We start from the raw sequence: 18,045 nt of genomic DNA, 5'->3' as shown, positions 1-18,045 counted from the left end.
TTGACATGTCAATTCTTTCTGCGGATTCCCCTGCGGTTTGCCATCTCCTCCATTGAGGAGATGGAAAAACCACAGGGCAAAACCGCAGAGCAATCCGCAGGTAAAACCGCAGGTCTTTTTACCTGCGGATTTTACAAAATCCGCGCGGCCAAATCCGCACTACAATTCGCAGCATGTGCACGTACCCTTACTCTGTGGGGTCCAGACTGCACAGGCACGTCGTGCTTGCGCAGTCTATAAAGGCTTCGGACAGAGTGACGCTCCTAGCATTATATTATAGATAATGTAGGGGTTTTAGTTGATATCTTATGTTTTGGTTGCCTGCCAACATGGTTCTGTCTTTTCTGCTGCCCTAATGCAGAATACATTTCATAGTCTCATAACATTAGGTTGCTCCTTTGCCAGTGCTATACCACTGTCTCGGCACTGGGTACAGTAGAGACTCAGTTTATTGTTCGTGAAGAGTTTGGCGTAAGTTCAAAAAGTACAAACACAAGATCCCATAATGAATTGGTCTCCATGTGTCTCACCAGTGACCTATTAGAGGACTTTGTTTTTCTCAGTGTTAGACCAGGGTACAAAGTGCCAACCTGCCGCACGATACAACTGCTGATCAGAGGTTGTTTAAATGTCTGTTACACAGGCAGACTACAGTAATTGATGTGCACTGAATGATCTCTGTTGTCGCTCGGTACACCGACTGCCATAGCTCTCGGTAGTGTAGGTCCTTCTTTACACTGCTTAGACCAGAGGTCTCAAGCTGCGTTCATGAAGGGCCGCAAACAGGTCATGTTTTCAGGATTTCCTTGTATTGCACAAGGTGCTGGAATCATTATCTGTGCGGGTGATTCAATTATCACCTGTGCAGTACAAGGAAATCCTGAAAACATGACCTGTTAGCGGCCCTTGAGGAATACAGTTTGAGACCTCTGGCTTAGACTAAAGGCCCCGTCACACTAAGCGACATACCAGCGATCCCGACACCGATATCAAGGTGTCAGGATCGCTAGTAAGTCGCTATGTGATCGCTGGTTAGCTGTCACACAGACAGCTTCACCAGCGATCAGCACAGCGATGCCGAGCGCTTGCCATCGCTGAAAAAAATAGAATCAAAATAAAAAATATTGTTATTCTCACCTTCCGACGTCCCGTTCAGCCATCCTGCCTCTCTCCACGCTCCGGTCCCAGTGATCCTTTGCACGAATGACCGCGAGATGTCACGGTCTCGAGGAATAAGAAAGTCTCGCGGTCATTTGTGCAACGGATCACTGGGACCGGAGCGTGGAGAGAGGCAGGATGGCTGAACAGGACGTCGGAAGGTGAGAATAACTATATTTTTTATTTTTTTTATTATTTTTTACACCTGATCCCTGGTCTCCCGCCTGTCACACACAGCGATGCGTGCTGGTCAGCGGGAGACCAGCGACCAAAGAAATGTCCAGAGATTTCTTGCAGCGATCAGCGATACCGGCAGGGGGGCCGCTCGCAGATCGCTGTCACACATAGCGATCTCACTGGTGAGATCGCTGTTACGTCACAAAAGTTGTGACTCGGCAGCGATCTTGCTACCGAGATCGCTTAGTGAGACGGGGCCTTAAATATTGTCTGTGCTGTGCAAAAGCTCGTTTTACCCAATGATCGAGTGTTTTTCTTGTTCTTTGGGTGATCAGCAACCTGCTTACACAGCAGGATAATCGGGAAATGAATTCAATAAAACCCTGCACAGCTGTACTTACACTGCTGATGTTGAATTGCTCAGTCGGTCCCACACGCAAGAACTGTCTGATTACTTTATATGCTAGATATGAGCAGGGCAGATGTTTCTCTTCAGCAGTCAGATACTTATCATTTTCCATTCTGCCACAGGTGCTGTCCCAAACAGAGGGCTTCCTGACACAAGTCCTTACCCGAGCTGCTTCAGTTTTGCATCATTGGAAAGTCTCTGTGAGAAAAATGAAGCACATCTATCAGATCCTGAACTTATGCAGTGTGCGGGAACGATGTCTGATAGGTGAAGTGTGGTGTCCAGTGGCTGATTTACCCGTACTCCAGGGAGCCCTCGCTCGAGCATCGGTGAGACTATATTTTGATGAGCAACTTAATTTTTTCTTTTTTTTTTGGGTGGAGGAGATGAGATATAAAGAGTATTTCTTAATTCTGGCAAAATATCAAGATATTAAAAGACAATAATCTAAGCAGTTTTTCAAATGCATGCAAAGAAGAAAAAGGTGTGATTCAAAGCCAGATGATCGATCTCAAGCAAACTTGGCCGAAGAAACGCCACAGCTTGTCTCCATACAAGGGAGCCTTCGGGTGTCCATGCACATGAACCTGGCTCGGCTCGATGTCTCTTTATGGGCGAGCGGTGTAAGCAGCTGCCATACACCACTGGCAGGGGCTCATCTCTCTGGAGAATGAAGGGTTTGAGCATCTGAATTCAAACTACCTGTTATTGCTCTTAAACTGGCCAGTGTCTTCATAAGTTTGCAGTCACATTGTGACTACATACTTCGGAAACCATACAGCAGTTCCTTTTAAGACTAGCGTTTTGTACACCAGTCTGTCCATTGCAGTAAGAAACGCATTGGCGATATGTCCTGGTGACTAATGGCCATAGCTCAGCTTCAGCAGTGATCCAGGGCTCGTGCTGAAGCTTAGATTCTTGCCGTAGTCATGAGCCAGGCAAAAATATTACACGTTAGGCCATATGTACACGTTCAGTATTTGGTCAGTATTTTACCTCAGTATCTGTAAGCCAAAACCTGGAGTGGAACAATCAGAGGAAAAGTCTAACAGAAACATGTCACCACTTCTGGATTTATCACCACTCCAGGTTTTGGCTTACAAATACTACTGAGGTAAAATACTGACCAAATATTCATAGTGAGGTTGGAATGACTGCTACAGACACATGTAGCCCTCACTTTAACTCATGACATATTAGGCTGGATTGTGACTTAGATTGTTGTGTGTGTTTTGTTGTTTTTTTTTTTTGTTTTTTTTTTAAACTCACTTAGAAGCTCACTGTTGCAGCTGCGATCAAATCTGAAATGGAGTCTGTCGAAATCCCACTCCTCCCCTTGAATTCAGCAAACAGGAAGGGAAATGTGCAAGAGCAAATGGGCTGCAGGGCCAGAACGGAGATGTTTGTCCCTGTGTAAGAGTAATGGTGTGTCTCTCACCTAAAGTTAACCCCTTAACGACGGCAGTTAAGGGTACTTATTCCTCAGCGCCGAGAGGAATAAGGTTATAGCGCCCCCCCCAGCGTCGGAGAATCTCCGGGGTCTCTGCTACCAGGGTTTGCCGAGGCGCTGGAGAACATGATTCGGGTCGGTTATTACCTTCCCCAGTGTTGCAAAAAAGTCCCGATTTCCAATTAATTTCTCTCTCCTTGTATGATACATGCCCCCTGATGAAAACCTTGGGTGAAATGTGCATTGGGGCTGGTGGGCCAGCACATGTACACTCTACCCCGGTACATTCACCTACCATCTTTAATGTAAGTATTGGACTTGGAACTATTTTCTAGCTAAAACTTGTTTAGCAATAGTCGGGTTTCCTTTTTCTTCTTTGACTAGGTAGGGGTATTTGGTTAGAGGTCATAATGTTGATAGGGCCTGCTTTAAAATAACATATATGAAATAATTCTCTGCTGAGTTTATTTACATGCATGATGGCACCACCTTTTTCAGGAGTGCTTTGTTTGTGTCTTATGGTTGTTCATTTATATTCTTTTACAAATATTTAAATAAAATGCTATGGCACAAAAATTAAAATTTTCAAAATTGTTACCAAATTTCTGTTTTTTTCATAAACTCAAGTTATATCGAAGAAATTTTAATAATAATCTTTATTTATATAGCGCCAACATATTCCGCAGCACTTTACAGTTTAACAGTTTCAAAACACAAGTCATAAGTAACAACGCTAACAATACAATAATTAAAGCAAAATAAGACGAAATAAGACGACCCTGCTCGTGAGAGCGTACAATCTACAATGAGGTGAGGGAGATACAGAGTACAGGTGTGTATTTACAATGGTGTATTTACAATGAAGGTCCAGCCATCTTGCAGGAGTGAAGGATGGATGGAAATTTTACCACTAAGGCCGGGGTCACACTTGCGAGAAACTCTCCCATCAACACCCAGCGCCGGCACTCGGAACTGGAGTGTGCTGCTGCATGTATTTCTATGAGTGCTGGGTATTGATGCGAGAGACTCGCGTGTGTTTCTCGCATCACACTCGCAAGAGTGACCCCGGCCTATCAAGAAGTAAAATATGTCACAAAAAAACAATCTCAGAATCAGGCGTATCTGTTCAAGCATTTCAGAGTAATAACCTCATAAAGTGACAGTGGTTAGAATTGTAAAAATTGGCCTGGTCATAAAATCCCAAATTGGCTCTGTCCCTAAGGGGTTAACAAACTGAATTGCCAATGTTTGGCCACTTAGCCTTATCATAGTTACATAAAGAGCAATCAAAAAGTCACCAGTCCAAAATTACATTTTGTCGCTGCATAAACAGGCACAGCATATACTCCCACCAGCAACAAAATAACATGGCTCTTAAAATATGGCAACACTTGTGGGGTTTTTTCCTCCATAATGAATAAATTATAAATATTTCGGTATTGTCGTGTCCATAAGGAGCCAGACTATAACATGAGCACACTAGTTAACCTACCTAGTGAAGGTTTTCTTTTCTGTCTCATTGCTTTTCATTGTCTCACAAAAGATGGAATCGTTCATACACCACAGTAATGCCAATAAAAACTTCACCTTGTTCTTCATTAAAAGAAAAAGTCTTCATACTGCTGCGCTCAATCAGCTGAAAAGCTAAAAGGACATTTTTCCAGGAATATAGTGCAAACCTAGGAAAACATGAATAAAACTATGTAAAGTTGTTACTTTTGTTAACCATACTGACCCACCAAAGAAAGGTACTAATGACTTGTCACATAGGCAGCCCTCTAACTGGGGCAGGGAAACCATTTTCACTTTTTCCTATCTGCTGCATATTCATTTTTTTTGTGTCCGTCACTATTCTTGATAAATGCCTTGAAGGGATAGTTTCCCAAAAATTGGGTAATTTCTAGGGTAATTCCTCTGTACAAATACCTTGTGCGCTGCAATATGGTGACAGGAATCCATTCCAACATAATTAAGCTCTAAATGATGCTCCTCACCTTCTGACTCCTGTTGTGTGCCCAAACAGTAGTATATGACATCACATAGGGCATTTCTATACTCCAAATACATTATACTTGTATCATGGTGTCTTTTTCTTTTTGAAAATGTAAAATTTGGAGCTAAAACTAAATTTAAATGGAAAAAAAAAATAATTAATTCCACTTTGCATTAAATTAAAATTGCCAAACTTGCTAAACACGATTGGGAATACGATTTATTTTATTCTTGGTGTGATTTGTTAGGGTGGGTGGGAGTTAAGAAAACTTGAACTCAATTGACCCCCTCAAATAAGTTGGAAATATTGTGTACAAACAACCATGTCCCGATAAAATAAATGCTGTAAAAATAAAAGAAAAAAAATTGTTAAAATAGTATCAATTTTTAAGACCTTTTTAAACATAACGTGTTCTAAATTTGCTATTTACGTAACGTACAATGTATCCTGAAAAAAACTCCGAGCCAAAGCGAATGTTGAATGGTTATTCCAATCTCCAAGATCCGATCTCTTTGTATAGTAGGTGTATTAATAATAAATATTATTCCTACTACATATTGGCATCAGATCTTGGAGATGGGAATATCCATTTAAGGTATTCCATAGTTATTACTTAATAAGGGGACAAATGCAAGATGTGATTTTTTTCCACTGTAAAATCTGACTCTTTTGGTCTCTCCAGGTCTAATGATTTTATGAAGAAACACATAAAATGTAGACATAGGTCTAGGTGGTATGTACGGCCTTTGCATGGTAAACGAAAGTATATGTTGATGCCCTTCTAGGTGGATAATAGTGGTGGAGGAGAATCGTTTTGTCACCGGATCCCCTGTTCTGTCAGTCATCCCACCTTAATTCGCACCAATAAGTTCACCTCTGGATTTCAAGGAATCGTGGATTCATATGGTGTAGCCAGTTATCAAGAAGTCAACCCTGGTGAGTGTCCCCTATTAGTTAGATGTAAAGGATTGTTACCAGACTCGTGATGCGGTCTAATAATTATGTACATTTTATATGTGCTGATGTAACCATAGTATTAGTAAATCTGCCCATTTTGCCAATATCTCGCTGCCAATGAAGCCCTGCAGCACTCTTCACTCTCCAGTTGTAAGTGGATCCACCCTCCAGTGCCATAGGATGAACCTGTAGAGTGTTTTCCTGTTCTTCCATAGTTTGCTTCTATCGTTGTTTGCCGAGCACCTGCTCCTCATCTGCGTGCGAGTTCACTCTTAACATTCAAGACTGCCGAAAAATTTCTGCTTCTGAAATATGGTCTGCTAACCTAGTACTTGAAAAAATTAGAGTACATGCCTCATACACCCTTATTCTTGGTGACACCTTTTACCTTTGAATATATTTATCTATTGAGCCGTGGAAGATCTAGAGTTGTGGGTGTTAGTAATCACCTAGGCAGGTTAACGATGCAACAAGTTTTATTTGTATCCATACAAGCATTTCAGTAAGTCCAGGTAGATGACCCCAATGTAATGCCCCCAGTCCACGGGATCAGCAACAAGTCAGTAAAAATAGTCCATGGGATAATTCCTAGGGGAATATAGATCTCACGACCGAAGCCCGAGAACTTAGTTCCAAGTTCGATAGTCCATTCATGGGTTCCAGGAGCGGCCTTAACTCTGCTCTTTCCGCTTCAGATCCCCAGACACAACTGCTCTCCCCCATCAAGTCTCTCAACTCTACGCCCAACCCCTTAACCAATGTACAATGAATTCACAGCCAGTGAAGTCTCCGGCCAGTCTGCAGTGGTGTGAACCCAAGTGGCCCCTCAGCCATATAGATCGATCATCTGGCTTTCAAAAAGGACCTTTTTTCCCATATTAGAAAAAAACAGATGTGTGAAACTAGCCTGAGACCTTGTTTTCACGTTTGGCTTACAATGATGTGAAAACCTGATCAAGTACTGAACGTGTGATCAGGGCCTAATAGTGATAAACTGCTGTAACTAAAAACAAAAGCAAAATACAGAAAATTACAATGGTCTCTGTACTGTACAGCAATCTATATCCCAGTACATGTCCCCCTTTTGTTCACCAATATACAAATTTATATGCATTTGTCCTTGAAATAAATATGTAAGGGCAACACACGACAAGAAGCAATTGTAGCTTCTGATGTGAACGTGTGCAGGAGGTGCCAAAACCCAGCAAATATGAACTTTCTCTAAAGGCCCCGTCACACATAGCGATCTCGCTAGCGATCGCTGCTGAGTCACAACTTTTGTGACACAACAGCGATCTCACCAGCAAGATCGCTGTGTGTGACAGCGATCAGCGACCGGCCCCCCTGCCGGTATCGCTGATCGCTGCAAGAAACCTCTGGACATTTTTTTTTTTTTTGTCGCTGATCTCCCACTGGCCAGCACGCATTGCTGCGTGTGACAGGCGGGAGACCAGCGATCAGCTGTAAAATAATAATAATAAAAAAAAAAATGTTGTTGTTCTCACCTTCCGGCGTCCCGCGCAGCATTCCCACCTCTCTCCACGCTCCGGTCCCAGTAATTCTTTGCAAGAATGACCGCGAGACTTCGCGATCCCGCGAGAACGGACGTCATCGCGGTAATTCTCGCAAAGGATTACTGGGACCGGAGCATGGAGAGAGGCGGGAATGCTGCGCGGGACGCCGGAAGGTGAGAATTATAACAATATTTTTTATTTTAATTCTATTTTTGACATGAATATGGCATCGAACACAGCGATGCTGCGCGCTCGGCATCACTGGTGAAGCTGTCTGTTTGACAGCTCACCAGCGATCACATAGTGACTTACCAGCGATCCTGAAACGTTGATATCGTTGTCAGGATCACTGGTAAGTCGCTATGTGTGACTCCAGCTTAAGGCTAGGTACAGGCTTCATCTGTGCTGACCATCAGGCACATACACTCAAGAGAAAGAAAAGAGCCAAAGGTGTCTTGAAGATAAAAGTCAAATTTTTATTTTCCAAATATTCATAGTATAAGTTATTATGACAATACACAGATCCCAGTGAAAAAGCAGAAAGGGAAAACTAACCCCAAGTGCCGCAATGCCTTCCTCAAGGGGAAGGGCTCTTTGAGGCCGCGAAACGCGCGTCGGGGAGCATCACTCCCTCCTATTTGTGCCCTCTGTCCTTGCCTGGTAAGCTGGACTATTTGCATCATTACATATTGAGCCTTTATTTGCTGCTACATAACGCCTGATGCGCATTGCGCCATGGCTGTTGCTCTTTCACTGGATAATACTTGCTACTATGGCTCATTAGGTTCACAATAATTATGTGTCATGCTTTTCTACTTACCTACAAGGCATTGCGGCACTTGGGGTTAGTTTTCCCTTTCTGCTTTTTCACTGGGATCTGTGTATTGTCATAATAACTTATACTATGAATATTTGTAAAATAAAAATTTGACTTATCTTCAGGACACCTTTGGCTCTTTTCTTCCTCCTGTGGTTTCGGTATACTTTGAGCTGGTGCATTTCTTCCTTCTTGGACTGGCAAATGAGATCTAAGCTGTCCAGAATATGTTTTGGGAATTTGGTGTGTACATACACTCAAGAGGTAGGGCTGATAACAGGGGTACAGTGGGTACGGAAAGTATTCGGACCCCTTTACATTTTTTTACTCTGTTTCATTGCAGTCATTTGGTAAATTCAAAAAAATTCATTTTTTTTTCTCATTAATGTACACGCCGCACCCCATCTTGACTGAAAAACCCCCAGAAATGTAGACATTTTTGCAAATTTGATAAGAAAAACTGAAATATCACATGGTCATAAGTATTCAGACACTTTGCTCAGTATTGAATAGAAACACCCTTTTGCGCTAGTACACCCATAAGTCGTCTTGGGAATGATGCAACAAGTTTTTCACACCTGGATTTGGGGATCCTCTGCCATTCTTCCTTGCAGATCCTCTCCAGTTCCGTCAAGTTGGATGGGGAACGTTGGTGGACAGCCATTTTCAGGTCTCTCCAGAGATGCTCAGTTGGGTTTAGGTCAGGGCTCTGGCTGGGTCAGTCAAGAATGGTCACAGACTTGTTCTGAAGCCATTCCTTTGTTATTTTAGCTGTGTGCTTAGGGTCATTGCCTTGTTGGAAGGTGAACCTTTGGCCAAGTCTGAGGTCCAGAGCACTCTGGAATAGGTTTTCATCCAGGCTATCTCTGTACTTGGCCGCATTCATGTCTCCTTCAATTGCAACCAGTCGTCCTGTCCCTGCAGCTGAAAAACACCCCCATAACATGATGCTGCCACCACCCTGTTTCACTGTTGGGATTGTATTGGGCAGGTGATGAGCAGTTCCTGGTTTTTCTGCACACATACCGCTTAGAATTATCACCAAAACGTTTCTATCTTGGTCTCATCAGACCAGAGAATCGTATTTATCATAGTCTGATAGTCCTTTGTGTGTGTTTTTTTTTTTTTTTTTAAGCAAACTATGCTGCCTCTTGTATGTCTTGCACTGAGGAGAGGCTTCTGTCTGGCCACTCTGCCATAAAGGCCAGACTGGTGGAGGGCTGCAGTGATGGCTTACTTTGTGGAACTTTCTCCCATCTCCCTACTGCATCTGTGGAGCTCAGCAACAGTGATCTTTACCTCTCTCTCCAAGGCTCTTCTCCCACGATTGCTCAGTTTGTCTGGACAGCCAAGTCTAGGAAGACTTCTGGTGATGCCAAACTTCTTCCATTTAAGGATTATGGAGGCCACTGTGCTCTTAGGAACCTTGAGTACTGCAGAAATTCTTTTATAGCCTTGGGCAGATCCTGTGCCTTGCCACAATTCTGTCTCTGAGCTCCTTGGCCAGTTCCTTTGACCTCATGATTCTCATTTGTTCTGACATGCACTGTGAGCTGTGAGGTCTTATATAGACACCTGTGTGCCGTTACAAATCAAGTCCTATCAGTTTAATTAAGCTCTTAAACACAGCTGGACTCCAATGCAGGAGTAGAACCATCTCAAGGAGGATCACAAGGAAATGGACAGCATGTGACTTAAATATGAGTGCCTGCGCAAAGGGTCTGAATACTTATGACCATGTGATATTTCAGTTTTTCTTTAATAAATTTGCAAAAATTTCTACATTTGTTTTTTTTTTTTTTTTTTTCCAGTCAAGATGGGGTGTAGAGTGTACATTAATGAGAAATGAACTTTTTTTTGAATTTAGCAAGTGGCTGCAATGAAACAGAGTGAGAATTTTAAGGGGCCTGAATACTTTCTGTACCCACTATATAGACATTCTTGCAAAGTATGAGGCTTTGTGGTTTGTTTTTTTTTTTTTCTTTTTCCGATCTAAGTATTTTGCAGCATCCCATCATTATGATCAAGCAGAACGATCATATTATGGATTGTTCTATTTACATGGGAATGTGGTCAGCTGGTCTAAGCGGGCCGTTAAAGACCACCAAATGGCTTGCAATGTAGCAGATAGGTGATTATTTCATGGCTGTGGTCAACATGTCATGTTTATTTTTCCTCTTCATGTGTACGTTCAGACCATATGTACAGAGTATGCAAAGAAAATATGAATAGCCTAATAGAATACATTTTTTCACTTACTATTCAGTGAAAAAAAAAACCTCCCATGTGAGATAAGCTCTTGCTATATTCATCAATGTCAAGCCCTGTACATTAATAATCAGCTTATTAATCACCCTTGTTAATTGATTAAACTCCAGTAACATCCATTCCCCACTAGGATCATCTCCTAAACAGTCTTATAACCAGGTTTGAGAAGTCTGTGTCATGGATAGTGAGGAGTCGGAGGTTTGGCTTACCGACTCCACAGCCCTGCTTATAACCCTACCTCACATCCCCCACTAAATTGTCTACATCAGACAGTGGTATCTGACCACCCACACATTACGGAAGCCATAACTTCTGTATGACCACAGTGTTGACATCTCCAGCCGCTCCACCCCCCCCCCCCCCCCCCCCCGAGACCTGTATGTACAATATGCCAGTATCAGCAATATCTGCCATTTAATCATAGCATGGACTCTCCCAACTCCAGAAATGTCTCAAACTTGCAAAAGAGAATCGACCGTGATCTGACTGGCCTGCATCGAGTCTAACATGCTAGTTCCAGAATTAGAAGTCCTCAGCTACTACTGTCCTGTGGATGTATGCGGGAGAATATCTGCAAGATTACATAACGGGAAGAAAGGGAATTCTGTTGATTCTTTCCTTGTGGATAATCTTATCACAGTCCAAAATGTGATGTCTTAGGATGCAAAGGAAACTTAAACTAGAAACTGGTTTGTGAGGCTGGGTGCGAAGGAGGGCAGAGGGAGAGTGAACAAGAAAAACTTAGTCTTTGTTGGACTGTGTGTTTAAAGGGAAACTGACAGCTGATGCATGCTGCCCGAACCACAATGGATTTAGAATGTCTAAATTAGTTTATCTAGATAATAGGTGTCTGTAGATATCACAAGTAGGAAATATAGTCACAAAATGGTTTCTAATCCAAACCTAACCAGTATCAGTCAAAAAATGGAAACTGAATTTGCTTAAAGAAGGCTTGTGTTCTTATTTCAGCTCTCTACACAATTATAACATTTCCATTCCTATTTGCTGTGATGTTTGGAGATGTCGGCCATGGACTCCTCATGGCCCTATTTGCCCTTTGGTTGGTTCTTGGTGAGAACAACCCGAAGCTTAAAAACTCTGACAATGAGGTAAGAAGCCTCAGCATGTAGGGTGGACAAAGTCTTGCAAAGGAGACCTCCAACTTGTCATAAACTTATCTTTCCAGATTTTTTCCATGTGCTTTGGTGGCCGTTACCTAGTCCTCTTGATGGGAGTGTTATCTATATACACAGGATTTATTTACAATGAGTGCTTTAGCCGGGCCACTGTGATTTTCCCTTCAGCCTGGAATGTGGCCAAAATGGTGGATGTGAAGAACTGGACGTAAGGCTGTTTTAGCTCTGAGCACTTTCAAGTGTCTGTGCTGTTTGTTACAACTTATTTTTTTTCTAAATCAGAATTGAATTCTTGTCTACATCCACTCCTGCTCCTCTGGATCCCAACATTACCAGTGTATTCAACGCAGTATACCCTTTTGGCATTGATCCGGTGAGAACATTTTCCTTAACCCTTTCCGGTTGCAGCTAGTTTTGGCTTTTCTTATAGATGTGTGGGTTTTTTGTTTTTGTTATGCAAATATACGTGTTAATAAAATTACTCCATGAAATCATATAAGGTCTCTGGGGAATATCTGTAATTTTTTTTTTTTATCCCCACTGTAACTGGGGCATCCATAGAAACCTTAGTTAAAGGGGATAACTGCATCCTGCTTTGCCAGGTGTCACTGGACCACCTGATCTGGGTCTGCTAGGACACTGCAGCTCTGATATGCTGGCAGAAACCTGGTCTTTGCTTCTGTTCGCTGCATAGCCCTCACTTTGTTGTGTAGATGGCAAAAGAGAAGATAGAAGCTGTTCGTTACAGCTTCTGACTTCTCCCCAGGGTCCACTTCTCTACTTTTGAGTCTGACAGCAGATGGATAGTCCTGCTCCTGCTGGATTATAGCATGGTGTTAACCTTTACCATGGCATATGCTAAAGCCTAGGACCAAAGAAAGTAAATTTACAGCGCTTGGATGCTCTCATGAAAGGACTAGAAGTCTGTTTTTGTTATTGTTTGGTTTAAATAGCCCCTTATTAAATACCTTATTAGAGCATGTTGAAAAGAATGGTGAATGAAGATTAGTTCTGCCCCAGAGAACACTGTAAGGGCTCGCTCACACTAGCGTATAACTCTTAACAAATGCTATGCGATGTCTTATCGGATAGCATTCGGCCCAATGTTATATTATGGGTCTGTGCAGATCTGCAATTATTTTCTCATGCTGATTCTGCATGAGAAAACAATTGCAGCATGCTGCATGTGGCTCCGATATTCGGCTCTCAGGCGCCCATACAAGTCTACATGTGCATGAGGAACATCGGACTGCACTCGGATGACATCCCAGTGCAGTCCGATGTACGCTCAGAGACTATGGAGAAGATGGAGAAATTACGTTCTCCGTCTCCTCCACACATGTGCTGCGATTTTTCTCATGCAAGAGAATCTGATCACAATCTGACACTCGGATCCAACTCTGACAGAGTTTGAGCCGAGTGTCATTTGCATAATTGGCCCAATTCTTCTGCAAGAGCGAATTGACGCCCATGCGAGCGTACCCTTTAATGTAAGGCTCCCTCACATGTCCAGTAATCATCCACTTGAAATGGATCCTTTTTCTGTTTACTGGAATTTGTTTCAAACTAATCAGTTTCCCATTGACTTGAATGATTTCATAATCTGATTTAGGTGCAATTATTTTTTTCTCTCCCTGCTCTTCTTTTGTTTGGCTAAAATCTGACTACTGGATCGGTTTTATAATCATACAGTTGGGGCATCATACATTGCCGGTGGGGTTGAATGGGAGTTACAGTAGGGTCATCATACTGTGGGGGTATCATACCATGTTTGGGGGACACTTTTGTTGGAATCATACTTTATGGGGCAATCTAGGCGCTTCAGTGGGATAAAAATTACTTTGCGAAGGCTGCAAAGTTGTGAGATGTTCAAATGTTAAGGTTCCCTTTTTTAAGCACGACAACTAGGACTTTTGCTATGGGGGCCCCATGATTTCTATGTACACTCACTAGGAAATACCCAATGCTCTGGTCATGTGATCGGACTCTTAAGATCTATTAATTAAAATGTACAATGTTCCTGGGACAACCCCTTTTTACATTTGTGTCATATGAAAAAGATTCATTGTTTTTGTTGAGGAAAACTTCCTCAATTGTAGACTTTTTTTTATTTTAGAATAATTATCAAGGTTGGCTCATAACTTTATCCAAGATTTTAATTTTGGCCCTCTGTATTTGAGTTTGCCATCCCTGGTCTATGGTGTTTGGGCTCTTTAGTGTGTTCAGCTAAGGCCTCTTTCACACTTCAGTTTTTTTCATCAGTCAAAATCCGCCAAAAGGACGGATGGCGGATCCGTTTTAGTACTGATGACAACGGATGCCACCTGTCCGTTTTTTTGACGGATCCGACAAATGAAGAATTTTAAAGGAATCGCGAGAGAGAGAGGTGTTTTTTTTTTTTTTTTTTGTCCGGCACCCAGAAAGAATTTCGGGTTAAATCAGTGTCTGGAGGATCCGCCAGAGAAAAAAAAGTTGCAAGCTCCGTTTTGAAATCTTTGAGGATGGTGACGGACAGCAACTTTTGGCGGATCCGCAAAAAAAAACGGATGCAACGGACGGCAATCCGCCATTAATTGAAGTCAATGGGGGAAAAAAAAAAACGGATCCTCAAAAGAAAATTGAGGATCCGTTTTTTTCAAAACCTGGCGGATTGTGACTGATTGTAAAAAAAACTGAAGTGTGAAAGAGGCCTAAGAAGTAGTATTGCCACAACAAGTGTTAGACCGATAAAAAAACTGGGCAGTCTGAGTTATGGTTTACCCTGTTTGTGTTCATGTTGTTCTAGTTTTGGACTGGTCGATAGGTGACACATGAACTAGAAATTTCTAGTGTACATATAATAAGCCAAAGAGATTCTTAATTTTTAATGGTGTTTTTCTCTCTTCATTTCAGATCTGGAGTCTTGCTTCAAATCGCCTGACATTCCTAAACTCCTTTAAAATGAAAATGTCTGTCATTTTGGGGGTTTGCCACATGTCCTTTGGAGTTTTTCTAAGCATCTTCAACTATATGTAAGCTTTACTACAATTTAAAACTAATCCTGTCACTGTGCAATTGTATGTTATGTCTGTATCCTTCCAACAGAATCTTAGTTCATTTTATCCATACTTCAGTGGCACTTTTTGGGGGCAGCAGATTTTAAAATGGATTTTAGTGATCATGAAGAAAATCTAAAGCGTGAAAAACACATGTATTTCCTTTTATTTCCCTTCCGATTGCCTGTTATCGGCAGAAAAAAGGACCCCAAAAAATGAAGCGCCATGTATCATGAAAAAAAAAAAAAAATGCAAAAGTTACTTTAATCCCTTTACGGCCTTGGATGAGGACTTGCTGACCTTGAACGTATGGATACGTTCTAGCTTTAATGTGGCACTGCGACCACATTAAGGTGCCTGCTGAATCTTGAAGCAGGGCACCAGGAGTTGTCAAGAAGGGTGGTGCCGACATCACCACCACCCCCACTTCGCAACTGTGATTGCTGTGATTGGCTGATATACAGCCAAAGAACGGTGCTGTAACAGCACCGATCATAACCTGGTACTTGTTCCTTTAAGAAGAAAGATGACGTTCCAGACCTGTTCCTAGCCTTTTGCTAACCCCTTCCCCACCCCTCCTTCTGTCTCCGAGCACTGATCAGTACTTAATTGCTCAATTTTTGACCATTCTTTCTATGTTCGTATCCGAGCGCTGATCAGTGACGCAAATCGCTGATCGCACCCTTGCTCACTGTTTTCCAGGACTTTTTTCTTTTGTCCCTGTCTGTGGTTCAGTGCATATACTACTGGATCAGGGTTTTCACCTCTACGTAGATAACTTTTATACCAGCATGCCAAGTCCCCCTCTGCGCGAGCTACCACAGCCTGCAATACTGTCTGCAAAAATTAGAGAGGCCTCCCTAAGACACTACTTGGGCAGATGCTCAGAAGGGATGACAGCAGAGCCCAATGTAGCGTCAACATGCTGGTGGCCGAGTACAAGGACAAGGGGATGTTCTTTTCTTGACCACCATACATGGTGATGGCAGCACCCCCTCCACTGTATGAGGTACCTCCTACACAGGTCCCCAAACCAGACACTGCCCTTGGGGTACAACAAGAAGATTGAGAAGTTGATCTCTCTGATCAAGTCTTCCAGCCCTACAATGCCATGCAAAGAGCTAAGGTGTGGTACAAGCAACTGGCAGTGCACATGGTACAGATGGCAATGTACAACACTTGCGAGCTATCATGTGCGGGCCAGACTTGTACGCACCTTCAGATCCAGAAGGTTATCAAGACCCTAATCTTTGGAATTCAGGAAGGAGCAGACTCCAGTACTTTCGGAACTGAATGTGCCCGTATCGTACTAGGATAACCTCTCCCAGGTGAGGTCCCTCAAAGCACAAAGAAAGGAAGGTTGCAAAAATGTGCCAAGTGTGTTATAGAAGGGAAACAACAAACTATTGTGCTTATCTATGCGACACCTGGCCTGTATATAAAAGAATGCTTCAAACTGTACCACACATTCAGGAACTAAATTCATTTTTTAATTGCACAACTCAAGTATGCCAACCTGACGTACACTACACAACTCATGCATGCCAACATGATGCACTCTACACAATTTACGTATATGCCACCACATCATGAAGTTCACATACAAGTAAAACACTAGGTTAATTCCAATATAGGGTCACTTGTGGGGGGGTTTCTCACTTATGCCAGTCTGAAGCACGCTACACTACTCATGTATGCACCTACATTATAATCATACACCAGGAAACACTAGATTAATTTCAACATAGGGTCACTAGTGAGGGGTTTTCACTGTTTAGTCACATTAGTGGCTCTGCAAATGCAATATGATGCCCGCAGATAATTCCATAAGTCTGCATTCAAAACTGTCGCTCCTTACCTTCCAAGCTCTGCCATGCGCCCAAACAGTAATTTTCCTCCACATATGGGGTATCTGCATACTCGAGGAGAATTGTAAGTAAAGTATTCATTTTTTTCACCTAAAGGGAATAAACTTCTTAAATGTGGTTTTGCGCACCTTAAGGGGTGCAGATTTTAGAATGATGTCACTTTTGGGTATTTTCTGTTGCATAGGCGAATCGGTCACTTCAAATGTTAGGTGGTCCTTAAAAAAAAAAAAAAAAAGAAAAAGTGTTTTGGTAAATTTTGTTGAAAAAATGAGATCGCTGGTCAACTTTTAACCCTTATAACATTACTCTCTGGTTTAATGGCATAAAAATAAGTTTTAAAGTTTCAAAATCTCCAAATTTCTGATCTTTTCACAAACAAACGCAAGTCATATTGAGGCAATTTTACCACTATCATGAAGTACAATATGTCACGAGAAAACAATATCAATCACTGGGATCCATGGAAGCGTTCCAGAGTTATTACCTCATAAAGGGACAGTGGTCAGAATTGTAAAAATTGGCCTAGTCATGAAGTTTGGCTTGGGGAAGACGAAAGGGGTTAATATCTGAATCTGAACAAGAGGCCATTTTACAGCTCTTTAAAGGGAATCTCACCTATTTTTTGGCATATAAGCTGTGGCCACCGCCATCAGGGGCTTATCTACAGCATTCTGTAATGCTGTAGATAAGCCCCTGATGTAACCTGAAAGTGATGAAAAACCATGTTATATTATACTCACCCAGGGGCGGTCCAGGTCCGATGGGTGTCACGGTACGGGTCCGGCGCCTCCCATCTTCTAGCAATGACGTCCTCCTCCTTGCTTCTTGTTGTGGCTCCTGTTGAGGGCAGAGTACTGCAGTGCGCAGGCGCTGGGCCTCTCTGACCTTTCCCTGCGCACTGAAGTACTCTGCTCTGCCCTCAGCAGGGCAGAGCAGTGCGACGGGAAACAAAGAGGATGTCATTGCTAGAAGATGGGAGGCGCCGGACCGCCCCTGGGTGAGTATAATAGAACTAGTTTTTCTTCTCTTTCAGGTTACATCGGGGGCTTATCTACAGCATTACAGAATGCTGTAGATAAGCCCATGATGGCGGTGGCTGCAGCTTATATGCCAAAAAATAGGTGACAGATTCCCTTTAAATTGCATCCATGAAAAACCTGTAAAATGTGCTTCAGTCAGGAAAAATGGTAAATGTCCTGGTCCTGAACTGGTTAAGCTTGGCTATTCAATGTGTCTTGTGAAAATGAATATTTAATATTTTTA

General features: G+C 42.4%; 1 protein-coding gene and 1 long non-coding RNA gene across 5 annotated transcripts in view; one reads left to right on the top strand and one right to left on the bottom strand.

The window, feature by feature from the left end:
• The window catches only part of LOC141048581 (V-type proton ATPase 116 kDa subunit a 3-like), a 91,780-nt gene that overhangs the window by 37,721 nt on the left and 36,014 nt on the right, over positions 1-18,045 (top strand). For all 4 annotated transcript variants that reach the window (XM_073544299.1, XM_073544300.1, XM_073544297.1 and 1 more), the window contains 6 exons: positions 1,867-2,073; positions 5,973-6,123; positions 11,713-11,852; positions 11,930-12,087; positions 12,162-12,252; positions 14,772-14,890. In XM_073544299.1, coding sequence (XP_073400400.1) covers positions 1,867-2,073; positions 5,973-6,123; positions 11,713-11,852; positions 11,930-12,087; positions 12,162-12,252; positions 14,772-14,890 — 866 coding nt within the window. The remainder of the gene's footprint in view (positions 1-1,866; positions 2,074-5,972; positions 6,124-11,712; positions 11,853-11,929; positions 12,088-12,161; positions 12,253-14,771; positions 14,891-18,045) is intronic.
• Positions 3,822-17,010, bottom strand: LOC141048582 (uncharacterized). Its single transcript, XR_012220091.1, has 2 exons — positions 16,773-17,010; positions 3,822-4,873 (listed from the first exon to the last, which is right to left on the bottom strand). It is a non-coding gene; the product is annotated as an uncharacterized lncRNA (long non-coding RNA).

Source organism: Dendrobates tinctorius, unplaced genomic scaffold, assembly GCF_039654945.1.
Source record: "Dendrobates tinctorius isolate UK_male_01 unplaced genomic scaffold, ASM3965494v1 ptg000137l, whole genome shotgun sequence".
NCBI classification, from domain to species: Eukaryota; Metazoa; Chordata; class Amphibia; order Anura; family Dendrobatidae; genus Dendrobates; species Dendrobates tinctorius.
The sequence above is the reverse complement of the archived record's forward strand: the minus strand, read 5'-3'. Positions and strand labels throughout refer to the sequence as shown.